This window comes from Lycorma delicatula, chromosome 7 (assembly GCF_047948215.1).
Source record: "Lycorma delicatula isolate Av1 chromosome 7, ASM4794821v1, whole genome shotgun sequence".
In the NCBI taxonomy this organism is placed as follows: Eukaryota; Metazoa; Arthropoda; class Insecta; order Hemiptera; family Fulgoridae; genus Lycorma; species Lycorma delicatula.
In genome coordinates this window covers 98,882,433-98,905,076 of record NC_134461.1, presented here as the reverse complement: position 1 = coordinate 98,905,076, position 22,644 = coordinate 98,882,433, and the positions used below count along the sequence as shown (strand labels likewise).

The window sequence follows — 22,644 nt, the reverse complement described above, 5'->3', positions numbered from 1 at the left end:
CCTAAATGTCTACAGATAAGTAAATATATTGGATAAGTATATGTTTTGGTGGTTTATATTTCATATATTAAATTATATATTTCTAGCGTTCTCACACATTTAGTTTAACGTAACTGTATTTTTAATTAGTAGGTAAGTTTATTGATTTACTAATATTTTATTTTATTGAACTGGTTTCATTCCTCTTCCTCCAGATCATTCTATGTTGTACTGAAAACTTCTTTCTCATAGTTAGTGTACATATTTTTCTTTTTTTTATGCATTTATTGATCTTTATCTATCTACGTATGTATATGTTAGCTGCTATAAGAAGGGTATAATCCATTACCTCAATAACTACTCGTAATTGAGTTATGTGCCATGCATTCGCTTATGTGATTGCTGGAGTCAAGTATACTAATAATTTTGTGAACAATGGAACTCATTTATTTTGTGTTGGATTTATTAAACTGTGTTCTATGATAAAATTAAGGTATAAAATGGGATTATCATCATGTATAATGAGGAAGAGATTGCCAACATTTCAAGGATTACATGAAATTTAATCAATTCCACTATGTTTACAATCTTATTTTGGTTTTTAATGAAAATAATAAAATAAATTTACCTGTTGAAAAACAATTTAACAGTAGATAATGCTTGGTGTTCACATATGATTTGGTTATCATATCAGATTCAATAGAGATAGCAACAGAATGAATAACCTTATTAAAAGAACAAGCAGAAAAGACAGGACTGTAGATTTCTTTCAAGAAAATAGAATTCATGCCTTACATCAAATCAGCTTCCAAAATCTAATAACAGCCTATAGGAAATTAATAAAATCAAAAAATTTAAATACATAGATGAGTTCATTGATTGATTGAACGTTCATTGTACACGAACATAGAGAAAATATTGGATGTAATCAGGAAAAGAAGAATCATTTACTATGATCATCTATAAAGAATGAACCCTAATTGGCTGGCAAACAGGCACACTTAAAAATTTTAAAATCAATAACAACTGGATCAAAGAAACTAAAAGAGCAATTGAAGAACTGAAAATAACATGATACATCAAAGAACTTACATCATTGAAAAAAGAAATTCCAAAAAGGTTTTCCGGAAAAACAAAAGCACTGCTAGAAGTAAGAAAAGGGAAACACCAGGAAATGATGAAGGAGATATAGAAGAAAAAATGAATTAGATATGTATTCCTATATTGCCTAAAAAAAACAAAAATAATAGTCATTTGAGTTGTTTGCCTACATAATATGAAAAGCTTATCTGCAAGATAGGTATTGTTAGAAGTCTAAAAGAAAGTTACCAGTTCAGGGTTAATGTAATATACTTGTGTATTTGTATGTAATATTATTTTTTTATATATTGAGGGTTAATTTTTATTATGTGTATATAAAAATATATTTTACAACCAACTTGCTTTTTCTCTATATATTAAAAAGCCACTTGGAAACTGTTCTTAAAGTAATACATCATCCATCTAACAAAATAATAAACTGAGGCGTGTCAAACCTCATGAATAAAAAATAAATCTAACATTGTAACTTGTATGTAACTTATGTTCAATTGTATTAAATGTAACATAAGTAATGTTTTTTGACATTGTAACTTGTATGTAATTATGTGGCATTGTGTTAGTGTTAAGATGTTGACGTTCTCGCGCATGCGAGCTGTAACATAATAAACTTTGTTGGAAGGCGAAGGTAATTATATTTTTTCTCCGGCCGGCTAGTAAGCGTAGGGAAAGAGCACGGGCACTCTCACTCAGGAGATGCTGTGAGCCGAACAACATAGTGGAGATCGAATGCGTATAAAGATGACTTTCACCTTTCATGATGTAGCGAGCGTCTGGCCGGCATCAAAGGGTGAATCCCAACATAAAAATTATTATTTCTAAGGCAAATTATGTCAATAAAATTTAACTTTATTCAAAAATTCAAATTTCTTAGCGTATTTCAGTTCATTTAAAAGATCTACAAAAAACCAAACTAAATCAGAATTTTAGTAATAATATTGTAAAACATTTTCATTTTTTTGTCATCACATCATTTTTTTTTTTTTTTTTTTTTTTTTTTGTCATCTTGGCACATCATCGGAGCAGGGCGAAGCGAGAACGGCGCAAAACAAACTGATCTATCAGAGGATAGCAGTATATGTAAACTATAAAATTAAAAATAAAGAATATTTAAATTCATGGAACCAATAATTCTGCAGCGTGATAATGTCCGGCCATACACATTTCATGCAACCGCTGAGGCTCTTTTCAAGTTTAAATTTGAGCCTATAACATATTCTCCATTCTCGTCAAATGTTAATATTATTCTACTGTGTCTTTCAGTTTATCATCTGTCATAGAATGAACTGTCATGACAGTTAATATCTCCATCATGACAGATGATGAACTAAAGGACATGGTAGAGCTGTGGATCAAGGAAAAATGTCATTCTTCATTGGCAGAATGAGAATTGGATTACCTTTGGGAGAAACGTGTAGCAGTACTTGGTGATCGCATGGAAAAATAAAGTTAAGTATTTGTAGCAGATAAAATGTACTTCTATCTTATTCCCATTTTATTTTATTATCTCTCCTTAGTGCAAGTAATAAGCGATTTGCATAAAATTTCAGCCTCACCATTAATGTTTTTATTCATAACTTTTAACACTTTAATTATGAAAAAATCATGTATTATCTATATTCTTCTGACAGATTTGGGTATCTTATAAAAGTGCATTATAGCAGCATTATACTCGTGAAAATAGAACAGTTATCCTAATTTTCAGACGAAAATCTCAAATATCTCGAAAACAATAGATTCTAGCACTCTGAAAAATATTTTCGACCCCTTCATAACCCATCACTCCCAGTGGTAAACATCGGATGGTAATATCTTCAAGTGCCCCCAGTTGCCGTTCGGAAACTTGGGAGAGGGTGTTATGGGGTGCCGCCGTAATATCTGGGCAACCGCTCGTTCGATTTTCATGATTCAATGGTGTATTAGCTGTTTTTTCAGTATAATTCAGAATACTTGCCGGTCTCTGTGACACGAGTGGTAGTGTCTTGGCCTATTATCCCGAGGTCCCGGTTTCAAATCCCAGTCAGGCACGGGATTTTCACACGCGTTAAAATTTGTCTTCATCTCATCCTCTGAAGTAACACCTAATGGTGGTCCTGCAAAGTTAAAAAAATATCAAACTACTTTTCCTTATCTACATAGGTTACTATGACAACAAACTGCTTCGTCTGCTAAATAGCTGTCTGTAATCAGATATTATAAGCATTATAACTGTATATGATTTTTTCAATTTTTTTTATTTCCTATATTATATCTTTTAATACATTGTTTTGAAATACCATTAATTTTTTTTTTTACTTTACGCTTCCATTCTGTGACACCTTACATTAAATTGTATGTTATCCTTTAAATGAACCTGAATTTCCTTTTTAATGTACGTTTAATTTTTAATTTATGTTTAAAATTCATTTTCTATTCAGTATAATATTAGTAATTTAATATCACATAGAATATAAATATATATATATATATATATAGCTCAGGTGTCTAGTCCATTTGAAGCACAAAAATATAAATAGAAACATTATTATCAAAATTAAAAACAAATTAAAATATAAAAAAATTAACATTCAACAAATGAATTACATAAGCTGTTATTTATGGAATAGTTTAAATACTAATTAAATTATTAAAATTTGTAGAAATTATAGTTATTTATTTAATCCTCAAAATGACTAATTATGTACAGTTATAAATTAAGTATATACAGATAAAAATATCTGGTTTTATTCTAAAATAAAAAGTATATTCTGTTAAAAAAATCTTTAACAAATTAGAGCAGCATTTTTTAAACTATCAAGTTTTACTTAAATATTGTTTTTATTTAAGTAACAGCTTTCATGTTCATACACTGTGGAATTATTAAAAAAAAAAAATATTCAATCCTGTTTGTATGCAACATAGAATTATTTTACCAGTGGATGCTGTAATGTTACTGAAATTTATTCAGGCCAATGTTATTGATAGTAAAAATATAGTAGTAAATAAGTGTACAAGTTGTTTATAATATCAAAACAAACTGATCTGTCAGAGGATAGCAGTATATGTAAACTATAAAATTAAAAATAAAGAATATTTAAATTCATGGAACCAATAATTCTGCAGCGTGATAATGTCCGGCCATACACATTTCATGCAACCGCTGAGGCTCTTTTCAAGTTGAAATTTGAGCCTATAACATATTCTCCATTCTCGTCAAATGTTAATATTATTCTACTGTGTCTTTCAGTTTATCATCTGTCATAGAATGAACTGTCATGACAGTTAATATCTCCGTCATGACAGATGATGAACTATAGGACATGGTAGAGCTGTGGATCAAGGAAAAATGTCATTCTTCATTGGCAGAATGAGAATTGGATTACCTTTGGGAGAAATGTGTAGCAGTACTTGGTGATTGCATGGAAAAATAACTTTAAGTATTTGTAGCAGATAAAATGTACTTCTATCTTATTCCTGTTTTATTTTATTATCCGTTTGTATGCAACATAGAATTATTTTACTAGTGGATGCTGTAATGTTATTGAAATTTATTCAGGCCAATGTTATTGATAGTAAAAATATAGTAGTAAATAAGTGTACAAGTTGTTTATAATAACAAAACAAACTGATCTGTCAGAGGATAGCAGTATATGTAAACTATAAAATTAAAAATAAAGAATATTTAAATTCATGGAACCAATAATTCTGCAGCGTGATAATGTCCGGCCATACACATTTCATGCAACCGCTGAGGCTCTTTTCAAGTTTAAATTTGAGCCTATAACATATTCTCCATTCTCGTCAAATGTTAATATTATTCTACTGTGTCTTTCAGTTTATCATCTGTCATAGAATGAACTGTCATGACAGTTAATATCTCCGTCATGACAGATGATGAACTAAAGGACATGGTAGAGCTGTGGATCAAGGAAAAATGTCATTCTTCATTGGCAGAATGAGAATTGGATTACCTTTGGGAGAAACGTGTAGCAGTACTTGGTGATCGCATGGAAAAATAAATTTAAGTATTTGTAGCAGATAAAATGTACTTCTATCTTATTCCTGTTTTATATTATTATCCGTTTGTATGCAACATAGAATTATTTTACTAGTGGATGCTGTAATGTTATTGAAATTTATTCAGGCCAATGTTATTGATAGTAAAAATATAGTAGTAAATAAGTGTACAAGTTGTTTATAATAACAAAACAAACTGATCTGTCAGAGGATAGCAGTATACGTAAACTATAAAATTAAAAATAAAGAATATTTAAATTCATGGAACCAATAATTCTGCAGCGTGATAATGTCTGGCCATACACATGTCATGCAACCGCTGAAGCTCTTTTCAAGTTGAAATTTGAGCCTATAACATATTCTCCATTCTCGTCAAATGTTAATATTATTCTACTGTGTCTTTCAGTTTATCATCTGTCATAGAATGAACTGTCATGACAGTTAATATCTCCGTCATGACAGATGATGAACTAAAGGACATGGTAGAGCTGTGGATCAAGGAAAAATGTCATTCTTCATTGGCAGAATGAGAATTGGATTACCTTTGGGAGAAATGTGTAGCAGTACTTGGTGATCGCATGGAAAAATAAAGTTAAGTATTTGTAGCAGATAAAATGTACTTCTATCTTATTCCTGTTTTATTTTATTATCCGTTTGTATGCAACATAGAATTATTTTACTAGTGGATGCTGTAATGTTATTGAAATTTATTCAGGCCAATGTTATGGATAGTAAAAATATAATAGTAAATAAGTGTACAAGTTGTTTATAATAACCTTGCTTATATTTTCTATTTGCTTCTCATTTCTAGATTAACAGGTTTTATTTATTTTTTCAAGCATTATGATAAAATTTAAAAATTCTCATCCACCATTAAGGAAAGCTAAGATTTATATTTTACTATGTTTTTATATGTATTATTGTAAAATATATTATTTCTTACATTATTAGTTATAGTGTTATTAAGTAAGTAAGCAGGATCATATAAAGGTTGTAGTGTTTTATATTGAGTTATCTTTTTTAATTCAAAATGTTAAAATTATGTTTTTTTAATTATCAGTAATTTTGTGTGATAGCTGATAGGTGTTTTATATTAATTTTTCTTTTAGAAATAATATTTTGTATTAGATTTAATACTTAAATTCAATTATTGTAATGCATTTGTAATTCTAAAATATTATAACTGATGATTATTAATTATTTTAGATTATTAATTAATTTAGATTATTAAATTTTAAGTATATTTGTTATTAAAATTAAGTTTTTATAATGTAAATTAAAAATTCACTCCAGCGCTTTATTAAGTGGGCTTTCCTGATTCCTTTTATCCCATCAGTCATAGATCATATTAAAGCTTAGTATTATTATTTTGGTAAAAAAATTGAATATTTGAACTACACAGTTTTTGCTGATTTAGATATATCTTGACCCAATAAAAATTGTGTTGCTTCACTAAAATAAATAAGTAAAAAATTAATAAGTACCTTGGTAAGTAAAAATAGATAATTGAAAAATAATATTTAACATAAAAATAGTTTTTTATAAAATATTTTTTTGTTTTATTACTTTACTTCCTTTCTTTACAAACTTTTTCCAAAAAATACTTTGTGCAGATGTAATAAAACCAAAGGTAACTGGACAGACATCCTATATTTCCACTAAACTAGAACTACAAAGTGTTTTGAGAGACCAAAATCTTAACAGATAATTCAATAACAATACGAACTTGTACAACTTATATTTGTTGGTTTAAAAGTAAGTGCCGTGTTGCTTTATCAAAATTTACTGATGGCTACCGGGGAAAGTTGCAAGTAATAAAAAATTAGATTTTAATCTACATAATAACATACATAGTTAAAGCCATGTATGAATCCATGTATAAAGCCATTCAGACTTTCAATGAATCCAGGAAACAAATCAAAATGTTTTCATATTACTTATTTTGTTTTGTTTCCTCAGGAGGAAACAAAACACACTGATTCTTCAAATGATCTCTTATACAGAGGTGGACTGCATTAAAATTTATTGTCTTTTCCTTTTTATAAAAATGTTTCTTACAATATACACCTTTCAGAAGGTATAATTTTTACAATGGTTTTATATGGTATAAATCCAACTACTAAGTTAAGCTTTTATCAAGAAAGAGTTTCTTGAAGTTTTTCTTAATAACTACTACACTGACTGACCAACTGTTTTGTTGTTAGTTCACACTGTATTGTCTTTAAGTTTAAAAACAAATAAATAAAATGTCAAAAAACTTGAATTAACAAAAACATTGTATAATACAAACAGTCTAAATTACTGTATACTTCTAAATTATATAAGTACTATATCATAAATCTGTCATTATACATAGTAAAGATTAATAGTATAATAGCATTCAATACTGTAAAATAATATATGTTTTTGTAATTTTTTATTTGATGTTAAACAAAAAGGTTTTTTAGCAAATTTTCTTTGTCTTGTATGGCAGATTTTTATAAAATTTAATGGCATTATAATATGATTCATTACTATTTAAAGGTGTGATAATACCTAAGATAGGAAAAATATAAATAAATTTATCTCAAATTATATTTACATATTTCAGAATTTTGTGATTTTAATTTTTTTATTTTTAATAACCACTTGTTAATTAATAATGATGATAATATCTCATTTTTTAAATTTATTCTTACATAACTAATGTGTGAATATAATAAAAAATGGTTTTAACAATTTATCTTCTAATTTTAAAATCTCTAAGTTACTCTCTAGCGGATTTCTATGTAACAAATTTAAAATTATATTTATAGCTAAAATCTTTTTAAATTACAAACTCAACAAAATTTAATTAATATAAAATTCTAAAAACTAATGTCAAAAAATTGTCAGTTCCTCTTATGTCCTTTTTTTGATGATATATTGGTACTTTTATTCTAATCTGGACTTGACCTGGATTAGAATATTACTTGATGTAATCTTTCTGGTTGTTGACACTGGTTAGAGTCAGTTGTTTGACTGAGCAGCAGGTGTTCATAGTGAACAATTATTTTCCAATTCCACCACACATGCAGTACAACTTTTCTAGGTATCAATCCTGGTTTTTTCACCATTTGTGGAGCTTCACTTAGTTCAACCACAATGTTTTCAGTACATTATTGTCATAAGTTGATCCATTTTCATCACATATAATAAGCGGTTCAAAAATGATTCTATTTCATTTTGTTTCAGCAGTAATTCACAGGTATGGAGATTACATCCATTATATTTTTCATTGTTGTCATGTGGCACTCAAACATAGGTTTTTTGTATCCTGCTTCCTTCAAATGGTTTAAAACTGTTTTGTGGTTGATATTTACTGCTAATGTGCTAGTCTTAGTCAATCTTTTTCATGATTTCATCAACATTTCAATCACTGGCCAGCCAGAGCGAGGTGTATCATAGACTTCAAAATTTCCAAATTGAAAACACTTATAATACATCTACATTACACTATATCATGCCCATAAACCACCTCACAAAGTTTTTTAACAGCCTGAATCGCAGTCTTCACTTTTGTCATAAAATCTCAAAATATAATGTAATCTCTTCTTTATTTTCTCTCATTTTCAAGATATAATAACTGTTAAATAAATAAGCTAATATAATCATAACCTCTTCTAAGATTACTTGATATGTTGCCTTTCAAAAGCACTCAAGTCTTGCGCGATTTGAATAATACTACCAGATTTATGTAATTCTACAGCCATCTACCAGGAGAATACAAACAAATTTTTTCCCCAACCTCGCTACAAAAGAAAATTCCTAAGACAAACATTATAAAGTGCGTGAACTTACAAAAATATACTCATTAATTAAATAGAATTCGGATCAAATATGCTTTCAGCCACATTCTAACTTATATTTACCTTAATAAAAAAAATTTCCAGCAATAAAACCAGTTATCCCAAAATTGAGAAAAAACAAAACCAATTATTATTAATATTAAGATGACTGAAAACATTATGATGTGAAATTTGAAATGTGTTGAATATTAAGTTTCATTATTAGTCTTCTAATCATTCAATCGGAGACCATAGATGAAAAAATTGTAATGAAATATGTGTATACATAATTTCACCTTTCTCTGTTCTCAGTTTGCTTTCTGCATGCAAAAATAACTGCTCTGTCCTGTTTTTTAACTAATTAGCTGATAGATTATATTTTTTTAATCGAAGTCAAAAATTTGTTGAAATATAGTATCCAAATAATCATAATTATTGCTGTATGAATGATATTTTATAACATCAATTTCTGGACAGTCTAAATTTTAATTTGTGTCTTAATTTTATTTATTGTTTCAGGTACATTAAAAGGAAAAGTTGTTTGGATAACCGGTGCTTCAAGTGGTATTGGTGAACATCTAGCAATTGAAATTTGTAAGCATGGAGCTAAAGTAATCTTATCAGCTAGAAGCGAGGAAAATTTACGAAGAGTGAAACAGAGGTGTATTGTAGGTAAGTAATTAATAATAGTAATATAATCATTTAAGATGTAGTCAGTTAAAAATTGTACTTGTTAGAATTAAAATATTTTCTATTACAAAATTAATATTACAGTAATATTACTTTACTTGTTTGTTGATGAATTTGCAAATAATAATATAGTATTAACATAAAAAAATTTCAGTTATGGTCTTCAAAATTGTCTTTTATTTTACTACCTTCATGTATTTGCTCCTCTATTATTTAACATAATCATTGTTATTTTTGTTTACTAACTGTAAACAATTTTCTTTTTACACATTTTTCAGGATACACCCTGAACAGTCTTAATTATTTTCTTTAATCTTTCCAGATAAATGCTTGAACTATACTTCTTTTGTTATCTGTGATAAAGATGCTCATTCCTGATGTGATCTACGTAATTAGGTACTGGTCTGAATAAAAACAAAATTTATTTATCTATTCATATTAAGCATTTGTTTAAAGAAATTAAAAAGAAAACTAAGTTTTGAGTATGAATAGTATTATTTTTTTATGTATATTCTCATATTTAGATCAATATTCACTAATTTGATTTCTTTAAAAATTTTTATTTTTTATAAGGCCGTGATTAGTCCCATAGTTAGTTAATTTCTTCTAGTTAAAAAGTGGAAAATTTGAAACAAAAAATTATGTCCTCACGTAGTTAATTTTTAAAGATATTTCGTTCTTTTTTATCCTTATAATAAATATTTCATTCTGATCAGTACATAATAATACATAATATAGATCATTTTATTATAAATTATAAATATAAAAACGTAAATTATAATATAAAAAATAGATATGATTAAAATCCATATTAATTAAAATATAAACACATGATTAAATAGAAAAAATTACTACAAAATTCATAATTTAGAAGGCATCACTACTTAGTGTAAACTTAGTTATTTGTATATAACTAACACACATATGTTGAAGAAAGAAGTATTTAATACACACAGAAGTCTTTCTGATATTCAAAGCATTTTCTTGCAAAATTTCAAGAAAATCAGTTGGCAAAGTTAAAATAAAAAACAGAGAAATACAACCACCCAAATTCAGAACAAACATAAGAATTATTCATACTTAATGGTGTAGTATATTCATTGCTCTTTATACTTTTACACATTTCTACCAAATATTTTATGTTTCTTCAGAAATTGGTAGATCAGATTGTACCCTTCTCATCAGTCACCACTTTTTAATAAAATTTGGGTTGCAGTGGGGTTAATACTCCATTGGGTCCTAGTTACAACTTAAGATATGGTAGCAGCTGCAAATCTAAAAATTCATGTCTAAAAATACAGTCTTATTTATTTACTTTTTCAGTGTTTTAAACTGTTTTAAGTCTTACCTAAAGCAAAATTACGTGGTTGTAGTTACATCATCCTTTCATTGCATTGTTTTCAAATACCCCCTTTGTTACATCATCCTTTCATTGCATTGTTTTCAAATACCTCCTTTATTTTGATTAAGTTTTAGATATTTTGCAAATTATTGCTGTATTTAATAAGTTATCTATATGTAGTTAATTCAAATTATTTAACTAGATTATTAGCATTTAATATTTGTTTTTATTCATATATATATTTTTTTTTTACTTGAAGGTAATACTGTCACATAGATGGCTATAAGCTTGCTCAGGCCCTACCTGGGCAAGAATCTAATCCATATCAATCTACCAAAGGCTCATAGTCCCTTTATAGATCAATCAAAAGGGATTTTTTTTAACATAATCTTTTTATCATAACTTTATCCTTTGTTCCCTGTGTGTGTGTGTGTGTGTGTGTGTGTGTGTGTGTGTGTGTGTGTGTGTGTGTGTGTGTGTGTGTGTGTGTGTGTGTGTGTGTGTGTGTGTGTGTGTGTGTGTGTGTGTGTGTGTGTGTGTGTGTGTGTGTGTGTGTGTGTGTGTGTGTGTGTGTGTGTGTGTGTGTGTGTGTGTGTGTGTGTGTGTGTGTGTGTGTGTGTGTGTGTGTGTGTGTGTGTGTGTGTGTGTGTGTGTGTGTGTGTGTGTGTGTGTGTGTGTGTGTGTGTGTGTGTGTGTGTGTGTGTGTGTGTGTGTGTGTGTGTGTGTGTGTGTGTGTGTGTGTGTGTGTGTGTGATAGGAATCTGTTACAATGGTTGATGAGACAGCAAAAAATGCCACATTATGTATCTGTAGATTAAGTAAAGAACCAGTTGGTAGCTACAAGCTTTTTTTATACTATAATCTAGATTTATCCATAGTTAAGAATTCAGCAGATGATCTTGCCCTGTTTCAGGCTAACCATTCCTGAGACAGTATTGTTAATTGAATCCCAGTGACAAAAGTATTAAAGAATTGGATTTGACATCCGAAAAATATTCACTTCCAACATATCGTTCGTTCGTTATAAATTTAATTTCCATTGATAAAAATGGAAGCATAAACCACTTACAATTAAATTTTTATTAGATTATTATAAATAATAATAATAACAATTGTTAATAATAATGATAATAGTTGTTTCTGGCAGAAAACAACTTATTATAGTCTCACAGACTTTCATTTCATTAGTCATAAAATATCATTTTGTTTAAATCTTATGAAAATTAGTAAGTGCCTGTAAATCATTAGAGGCAAACCAGTATTAAAATAGACAAATTACTGTTGTTCCTCTCAGATTATGAGAATAAGTTTTAGATTGAAAGTGGGAGTATATGAAAGAATAACAGATTATTGCTCTATTAATTTAAGTGGAAAATATTGTGAATTTCTTGCAACTATATAGATTTAATCTGCATGCAGTAAATAGAGAAGAGAATCTTTTGTTTAAAGAACAGTTGTTTGTCATTGTTTATTTTTATCAGCTTTTTCTTTCATTATTTATCTTCCTTCATCAAGGTTGGTAAATGAAATGCTGTCTGTATTATACAACAGATTCTTTTCAAGCAGTATTACAGCTTTATCATCCATTTTATTGTAACATCTTCCCATAACATTTAATTTACACATCAATCTTTAATTATGTAAGGCATTAATTTTTAATGACTTGCATTGCTTGTGTTTTGAATTAATAAATAGCAGTAATTCAAAATGGTACCAATTCCTCCTTAGAGGAATACCCCTTTAATTTTAAATACAAAGCCTCTATTGGGAGTGAAAATCAAAGGGGTAGTATGATATTTGTAAATATAAATATATTTCAAAAAAAATATATTTCATTTGTAAATATAAATATATTTGTAATGTAAATATATTTCATTAAACTGAAACTCAAATATCTTAAATCAAATATGTTAATAATTTTTATAAATAAATCAACTAACTTGTTATTATAGTTGACTATTATTCACTTACAATAAAATCACTTAAAAAAACAAACAGAGTGTCCATAAAATGGTGGTTGGCTTTCAGACAATTAAAATAATTATGCAATACTTAGTAAAAGCAGGATATTAACATACATTTAAGCGCATCTAATGTAGTTTTTAAGTGTGGAGTGGACTTCAAATGCATTTACAGCAAATCAGTAAGGAAGATGCAACATCTCATGACACTCAGTTCAGTTGGCACTCACTTGTTTTTTATGTTCCGAACACAATCTTTATTTTTTTTATAATTTTTTATAAATAAAATTTTGTTGGGATGACAGATAAAATTTTAATCTTTATTTTTTTTTTACATTACCAAGTGTTCACTTTGTACTCTGAAATCAGAACATTCAATGCACATTCTCAGCGATGCTAAGTTTGAATCCGTTATTATTCAGTATTATAATTAATATGTTTTCAATGAGAGTTAATGTATGTATAAAATGGCAACTTGTTGTACCAAAATATGGTAGGTGTTGTCAGTGACAGCACTTGCGGTATGAGTGAACTTCTTGTTTAAGTATTTTCAATCTTTAGTAAAAAAATAATTTGGTTGACATCACATGACTACCAAGATATGTTAGTAATTGTATGTTGGTATCCCAAACTATAATTGAAATTGTTATATTTCAACAATATGATTCTTCTCTTCACCACAGCAACTTTGTTGATGACACTTCTACAGTGCTTATTCAGAAAAGGTGAGAGAAAGACAAGACTCCCATAATTGTTTGATTTTACTCTTTTAGTCTTTTACCTTACGGTTACATCAGACAAACATTAATGTATATGAACAATATCAAACTCTTGAAATCAAGAGTACAGAGGCTGTTGAAATCTGTCAACATCAGTTACAACCGCACTATCATATAGATGTCTGAAGGGTGAAATGAAACTACATTAATTTGTAATAAACATATCAAAAAAACATTATATTAAGTTACTATTTCATTTCAGTTATATTGAAAATATTTATGCTTAAGGAAATTATTAGTTTTGAAATTCCATCCTGACTAGTCAAATTGAACATTTCATTTTCATATTCCAGATATGCATCAACAATTATCTAAAGGGTCAAAACCAGAAGTTAACTATTTGTCAACAGATTTGTGTAAAAGGTACTGTTCTAGTGTATGTAGGCTTTACACCTACCTTTATTAGTAATCTGTATCTGCTAATTGAGTAATTTGTGTCGTTTAAAAATAAATGCTTAACAATTTTTAATTCATACCTGACTGATAGAAGTGCTTATTGAAGATTTTTGATAAAAGGAACTATCAACTCCCAAATCATAAATTTTATAAATCGCTGACATGGAGGTTTAAATTTATTATAGGTAAAAGAAAAATCTGTTAAAAATGTTCATGTATTATTTTATGTATGAAGCAGATTAGCTTCATCCTTAATTAGTTGGTTCAGTTAATGACCCATATATTTGACAATATTGACGATTGGACTGGTCCCAGAATCTTTACCTACCTGTTGGTGAATCTTATATACACACAGATCCATTCGCATATGCATGTTTAAATAAATTGTTTGTAAGTATAAATGATTGTGTTCAAATTACAAATAATACTCAATGTAAATGATAACCATTCGTAACTAAATATTTTACCATATTTTTTAATGTTCTGCTTTTTAGAAAGTGCTGCTTTACCAGATAATGTTAGTGTATTACCACTTGATGTAACTGATTTCTCTAGACATGAACATGTCTTTCAAAAGGCTGTGCAACAATTTGGAAAAGTAAGTAATGTAATATTTACAACAGTTTTTAAACGTAACTTTATGAATCTTAGAAAAAGAATTATCATTGTATTGCTCTTTGTAAATCTCCTTTTCTATCATTGTGTAATCTCTTCTAGTTTTGTAAAGATTATTTTAAGAGATTAAAACCGAGTCAAAAGAAAGGTTCTTTGATTGTGTTATTGTTCAAGCTCAACAGAACACCTGGATGATGAACATTCTAATGGAAGATCGGTTAGAATGTGTATAGGTATGTAGACCGGTGGACTTCTGAAACGAAACAGTATGTGTATGTTAGTGTTGGATCCTTTTCATGGTTATTTGTCTGATGACATTAAAACAAAAATGACAAAGGAAAATGTGATATAGTTGTAATTCCTGAAGGTATGACCAGTCAGTTACAACCATTTGATGTTGGGATTAATAAATCTTTTAAAGAATATATTCGTGCACAATGCAATCAGTTGTTGACTGAAAACGATCATTCCCTTACACTGAGCAGCAGAATTAAATAAACGTCAGCAGCTATGATTGTAGAATGGATTTCAAAAGCTTGGAATGATTTGTCATCAGAAATAGTTAAAAAGTCATTTTTGAAGTACTGCTTGTAAAATGCATTGGATGGTTCTGAAGACGATGTACATTGGAATCACAGTGATGCAAATGAATATGACCCAACATCTGACTCAGATGAAACCGACAACAATATAGATAGCTAACAAGACCCACTGTTTAGTCATGAAAGTTACTGTAATTAATGATAAAATACCGTACTTATTAAGCTAAATACATACGTAGCTAACTATATTATGTTTGAGGTACTATGGTACAAAATATAGCATTAAGTGCTTTCAATTAAAGTGTTTTACTGCATATTTGGATTATTCAATAAGTTGTTATATGTAGCTGCTATTTAATGTTTTATTTTCATTTTTCAAAATAGAATGAACTTAATGAAAAATGCTGATACATACAAAATACTTATATAAGCTGCCATAATTTATAATAAATAAATTATACAGTAATAGTATTTCTATTAGAAATTTCTACTTTTTCTTTTTTATTCTTTTTCTATTTTTTCTTTTTTTATTGGATATTTCTATTAAATTTAGGGTGTGTCTTAAATTCAATGGGATCTCAAATTCGAAGCAGTACGATACCTGAGGGTGACAAGGACCAGTAGCTCTCATGTAGGTCCAATACAGCAAAAGTTTGGCTACTTTTTCAATGTCCTGCATTTATAATAACTTCTAAAGGAAACAAATGGACTGTTTAAGATTGTTTTCACAAAAATTTATTTTTTGAATATTGTCTTAAATGAAGTAATTAATTTGTTCATCGCTTTATAATACCTTATTCAGTACTCGTAGCTACTGATTTAGTTTTATTAAAAAAACCTTGTATTTAAGGAATAAATTATATTTATAAAATAAAAAAAATATAAATACCATTTATTAAAATTAATAAAGAAACTGTTCATTTTCCACCGAAATCCGATTGACTACTTTATTTTTAAATAAAGCTGTAGCTGCAGTGGCGTTAATACGTAAGCACTGATTTTTGTTATTGTCAATTTTATTATTATTGTCATATAGCGGGGGCATAAGAGTCATTTTTCAAAGATCTTCTATATAATCTATCTGCTTATAACCCAAAGGAAGAAGATCACAACCACAGGAAAAAGCTGCAGCCATATTTCTACAATCCCATTCCTACAGTAATTAAGTGGTATATTATTAATGTTGGTATTTTATTTAATAAATACATTTCTTTTTTTTTTTTTGTGAAAATCACAATTTTTTGTCTTATTGCTTACTTTTCTTGTTCTATCAAATAAAACTGAAGAGCCTCCTGTATCCAATTCAATAGTAGAACAATCCAAGATAGAATAAAATATTACGATTCAAGGTAGCGTATTAATAATTTTTACATTGTACTATTTAAATTGTGCTTTTATTGGTTAGTAAAACTATAATCATTTCAGGGTGAAAAAGTAATAAAATGAAAATAAAGTTTTCCTCTCTATTTATTCATGTAAAATGTAATTTGCAGGCATTTCATTGTGTTTTTGTTACAGTTAGATATATTTGTTAATAATGCTGGGCGATCCCAAAGGGCTGTTTGGGAAGACATTGATATTGAAGTCGATAAACAAATGTTCAATTTGAATGTGTTCTCTGTATTGTCATTATCACGTTTAGCAATTAAATATTTTAATGAACAAGAATCTGGACATATAGTTGTCACTTCTAGTATAGTTGGTGTTGTACCAGCTCCATTTTCAGCTTCATATACTGGATCTAAATATGCTATTCATGTAAGTTATTATTATTATTATTATATGTATACATACATAGATACATATATATGTATATGAAAGTTAAAAAAAATTATATTATTTTATAATTTTTAATATTAAAGACTATTATTATTCTTAAAATCAATCAAATCAATTTTAAAATACAAAATGGAGAATGATTTATAGATAGCAAATTTAGAAAATGATTTTGAAATAGATTTCTAGAGAGCATTTCTAAAGGTTCTCACAGTAATTTACAAGGTGAAAGAGGGAGACAAGTATAGTAATGTTTACTTCACGTAAAAATTAATACTCTATTCTAAGAAAACATTTTAATTAAATTTTGCACTTTAATATAAAATCTTTTAAATGCTATTTTAAGAAAACGACTAAAATATGAAATTGAAGGTACCCGATTCCACATTCTATTAGTTTGCATTTGTAGCCTGATCTGAAATTTCATACAATTAAGATATCATGCATAGAAATAAACTGGCCTAATATTATGCTTAATAATTAAACCGGGTCAAAGATAGTAAGCAAAATCTAAAAAAAAATATTATTTTGGCTACAACTGTTTCCTCCTCATCAGATTGGAACCAAAATTTAATAGAAGTTACTGTAAGCAAGTACTTTTTCCAACTTTAATGAGTTTTTAGTTTCTGATTTGAAAATATACAACAAAACCTCTAAAACAATTAAGCTTATTACATTCCCATTCCTCAGTTCATTTAGAAACAAAATCAGTGACTGTCAAAGAAATTATATGCAAGTCTATTGTAGAAATTCTCTGAGTGCAAAAAGTGTATATAAGTGGTGTGAACAGTTTTCGAAAACCAGAAGTGTTTTGAAAGTACACTCACCAAGTAGGCCTAAAGCAAGTGCTGAAAACATGACAAGTCGAATTCCAATAAAGCCAAAAATATTCAGTTCATAGTTCATTAACTAATATTCAGTTCATTAACTAAATTTTCCTAAAAGCACTAGCCATGATGTTCACAATTGATTAAAACTTTGTGCTTATAAATTCCAGCTACTCCATAAAATTAAACCTAATGAATGAATGTCCAATTCAACCATGTTAGACTTCAATTCTGCTGATGAAAACTACCTACAGTGCATTTTATTTTTTGGTGAAGCAATATTTCATGTTCATGGAGTTGTGATTGTCAAGCACTGGGTTCAGAAAATCCACACAATCTGTAAAAAATTTGTCCACAACTGTCCAAAAGTGATCGTCTGGTATGGTATCAAATTTTGGGGCATATTTTTTCCATGAGCAGACTATTATGGGTATAGTATATATTGTATGCTTAGACATGTTGAAAATATCGGGCTAATTTTCCAAAAGGATAGAGCCCGTTCATATCTTGTAGAAGTTGAAGTTAAATTAAGAATTAAAGATACTTTAGACTTTGTACTTTGATGTAATAAAATACATGCTTTTGTAATTCTAAAGACAGTAAGTTTAATTTAAAACTCCAGATTTCTTTTTTGCACCCATTATATAAAAATGCAGACCAATGTACATACATCTTCATTTTCCTTCAGTTTTTTGTGCGTTTTGATTAGGTCATGAAACATCAAGATTTTCAAAAACGCCTACACCCAACATTTGACCTACTATTATAATATCCCTTATAGCTGTAGCTGTTGCAGCAGCTATAGATGTATTACCAAGAAAATAATAATTATCAAAGTAAATCAAACAATATAACAAATAAATCTACAAAATAAAATGATGGGTTAAATAAATTAATAATGTTTTGATAATAGTGGAATAAATAAATCCATTTAGAGCATGATATGCAGCTTTAAAATATTAAGTAGTTAAAGATATATTTACTCTTTAAATATAGAAAATAATTACAGATTTCAAGTCAACAAGGCAAAGTTCATATTCGTGGACTGCAGTACTGTTGTTTTGTTTGGTTATAGATAGTGAAGGAGATATAACACAACAGTACAGTCTGGATTTATCCTATTGAACAAAGTGACATGGTTGTCAATCTGTTCTAAACAAGAAATGTTGTCTGTCTTAAATAAATTATTGTATTTTTTAGAACCTGTAATTTTTTTCTCATTACAGAAATAACACAATTAAAAATTTGAATTTACATTACTCTATTCATAGATGAAATAAGTTAACCTGAAATTAATTACAATAATTTAGTTAAGTAAATGTTTTCACTAAAACTGTATCGTAGTTCACAGCATTATATTCAAAGCTGATAGTAATAATTTGGACATATAGGCCTATGGAATCACAAGTTGGATATATCTGCAGAATAAAAAATAAAATAATTTTTTTATATTAATTTAAAATCATTAAACAATCAATACTACCTTAATGCAATTGTTAAGCAGTTTTGTCTGCAGTTTCCATAGAACTATTTTCTTGATAAGGCATCAACCCTCAACTTCTGAGCTTCACTCAGTTTCATTTCCACCAGAATTAATTTTCAATTCATCTTTACTACCTGATGTCTCATAATTGTCTATCAACTGTAATTATGCTTTCAATGACATCTTTCATTGATGCATCTCTTTTCCAGTAAGAATCCATTACCTCCTTATTATTATTATTATTTATTAAACAGAAGAAAAACTGATGTTTAATTATTAAACATAGAAATTAAAATGACATCTATTAATTAATTAATATAAATAATGCCTAATAAATAATGTAATGTTAAGTAGCACTATCATGATATGTGTCTGCGTCCAAACACACAGACAATAATGTTTAAAACAGTAACCTAATCTAATGGCAGAAATCATAATTACTTTACTAGTACCACTGGAACATGATACTAAAACTGGTACTAGTTCCACTGGAATTAAAAGAGCAGACTCTGCTTTGTTTCAGAATATCTATCCTTCAAAATTTAAAATCAACTAAAAATTAGAGTAGAGAAAAGATTAAGTAGGAGATTAGAATTAAAAATACAAAAATTAATGGAATTATTTGAGAAAAATGTCTTATTCACTACCTGTGAAAAAGATGAATCTATCAAGTTAAAAGGTTTCAAAACCTTAAAAATATATACTAAGTTTTCTAAGAGTAGTAGTTTGATGATCAGTCTCATTTTGCTTGCCTCAAGATATATGTTAGACCATTGGGCTTGAAGACCGCCTTTGTCATCTGAATATTTTGCTGTCTTATGAGAGTCATCAACTCCTCAGAAAGTCGTCAATCTATGTCATAATCCAGTGCTTCCCAAACTTTTCCAAGTCATGTCAGCCTTTTTCAATTAAAATTTTTCCATGATGCCATGCCCTAAATAAAAGTATGACTACTCACTCATAAGTAAGAGATAAAAATAAATAAGACTCATGTATCTTCATTATTTAACTTTTTTTTTACTTTATTAACATTAAATTAATAATTATAAATGTCTTGGTTCAATTAATTATGAAGCTTTTACAATATTTTGCGATGCCCCTGTGAAAGGCCATGGATCCCTGGGGCAATGCAGCGCACACTTTGGGAATCACTGGCATAAACTATGACCATCGGACACCTCCTCCTTTTGGGTTCGACTTTCAGTCAGATTTACTGACTTTGAAGGAGTCTGAGAAAACTTTAATAGTCTGTTTGTCATTAGCAACAACTAATCTCTTTTTGTTTCACGTATATTACGAACTTTCAGTCTCGACCTCTTTTGACGAAGAACGATCTGAAATTCATCCTTCATCTTCTTACTCGTCTTAGCTATTACCCCTTCTTTTAAGCTGAAAAAAAATTTAAGGAAAATATTACTTAACATAAAACTCATCATAGACAGTCTACTTTAAAAGTGTTAAAGAATTTTGAAACTAGACTATCTGGATGAAATTTAATGCCTTATGAAACACTGACCAAAATTTAAAGCAGCGTGGAATTCAAATGGGCTGCAACAAATTTTTTTTGGAAAGATATGATATACATTTTAAATGAATTGCATATTTGAACAGAATTCGAGATTACAGGAGGGAAGGTAGGCTAATCATATTTTCTAATACTCTTACATTTTCACTCAATGTATGTAAAGAGTTGTGTGTGGACTGATAAATCTACTGATGGTTACAAGAAGAGAATTTTTAATGAATGGATGGACCAGTGAAGAATAACAATATTCCACACTGGTAGTAAAAAACGACCTTTTGGTTTTTAAATCAACTAGTTTCCCTGACTTAATCTAAAATACTACTCCAACCTGCACAAAATTTCTGCTTTCAAGATGTTGACTTACTGTATATTCTTCCATTTTTCTAATTAATAGTATTGGTTTTTAAAGCATTTCTGGTGTAATGTTGTGAAAATTTTTCATCTTTCGTGTTCTTTCTAGAAACATGATGTAAATCCATTGAAAAAATATCTATGTTAACTATTATAATAGTAATTTTTAAAAGTGTAAGTACCTTAAAAGTATGTTACTGTGTAATTTAAATGTTTTTTTTTAAACTTGCTGACTTTAAAGAACGTGGTTATTTCCTAGTATAATTACATCTGTTTGCCTTAGTACTCCTCTTTTTAAATTGGTGTGTTACATATTCATAGTACATCTCACTACATCTGCGCATCACCAATTTCCATGGTTATTTTGCACTTACTAATAACTTTATTACTGATGTGCCTATTTGATTTCCTGCCTTCATCATAATAAGATTTATTACAGTTTCTTAGTTCATCCATTAATTTTAAAAACTCTGTAAATATTTTTTGTTATCCAAGATTTTCTATTATTTAAGTCTCCTCTCTTGTCTAAATTATTTCCTCTTACCCATTAGTTTTTTTTATTTAATATCCTTTTGACATAATTTCTAGATCTCTGTCAATGAGTTGTTCGTGTTTTAACATTATTTAATCACTCAAACAGCAACTGCAGTTGGTATTAAAAAAAAGAATTTATTATAAGATGTAAAGAACATAAAAAGTGCTTTAAAAGAAGTTTAACTACATCCATTCTAATTATGCTAGTCAGGTAAACAAGAGAAAAATAATTTTAATTATGTGGAAAGTTACCTGAACAGTATACCAATAATTGTAGTAATAATAAGAAAAATAATAAATAAAAATTGAATGTTGGAAATGTTTCACTTATATAAGTCTTGTAATTTTAATAAAGGTAAAATTAATTATATATGAATTTACAGTTGAAAATGATTTTTTTTGTATTTAATTTTTGCTACATAAATTTAAATGTTTTTGAAGGTGGAACCATAAAAAACAGCATGTTAGTTAAGGTACCGGATAGTCTATCTACTTTTTTAATAGTCATTTTATGATTGTACTGTATTTGTATATTTTTACACATATTTTTTATTTTGAAATTCATATATTCATTTTTAATTTAAGTGAATTAAAATATTAATAGTTTATTTCTAACTTTGTTTTTAATTATGGGAAATATTTTGATTGCAATCGGTGATTACTTAATTGTGTACTTATTTTAGAAGATTTTATTGCTATTATAGTTTTTGATTATTGTTAAAAATTCTCCTGTAATATAAATTAACCCCATGTTTAATTTTATCTTGATCCTTGTGGTAATATAGGAAAAAACCTTTTAAAAGCTTTCTATATCTTTAATAAAGAGGTGTTATTATTATAAAATATGTCTTGAGCAAGGAATATTTATTTATAAAAAAAAAAGTTTTTTCTTCCATGATTGAGTTTAATTGTATTTGATTTTTTAAATGTATATTTACAGTTTT

At 28.1% G+C, this 22,644-nt stretch overlaps 1 protein-coding gene across 1 annotated transcript in view; it reads left to right on the top strand.

Moving 5' to 3' along the window:
- Positions 1–22,644, top strand: part of LOC142328194 (dehydrogenase/reductase SDR family member 7-like) — an 80,893-nt gene that overhangs the window by 43,934 nt on the left and 14,315 nt on the right. Inside the window, exons 2-4 of the mRNA XM_075371767.1 lie at positions 9,399–9,551; positions 14,542–14,645; positions 16,723–16,962. Of these exons, the coding sequence (XP_075227882.1) occupies positions 9,399–9,551; positions 14,542–14,645; positions 16,723–16,962 (497 nt within the window). The remainder of the gene's footprint in view (positions 1–9,398; positions 9,552–14,541; positions 14,646–16,722; positions 16,963–22,644) is intronic.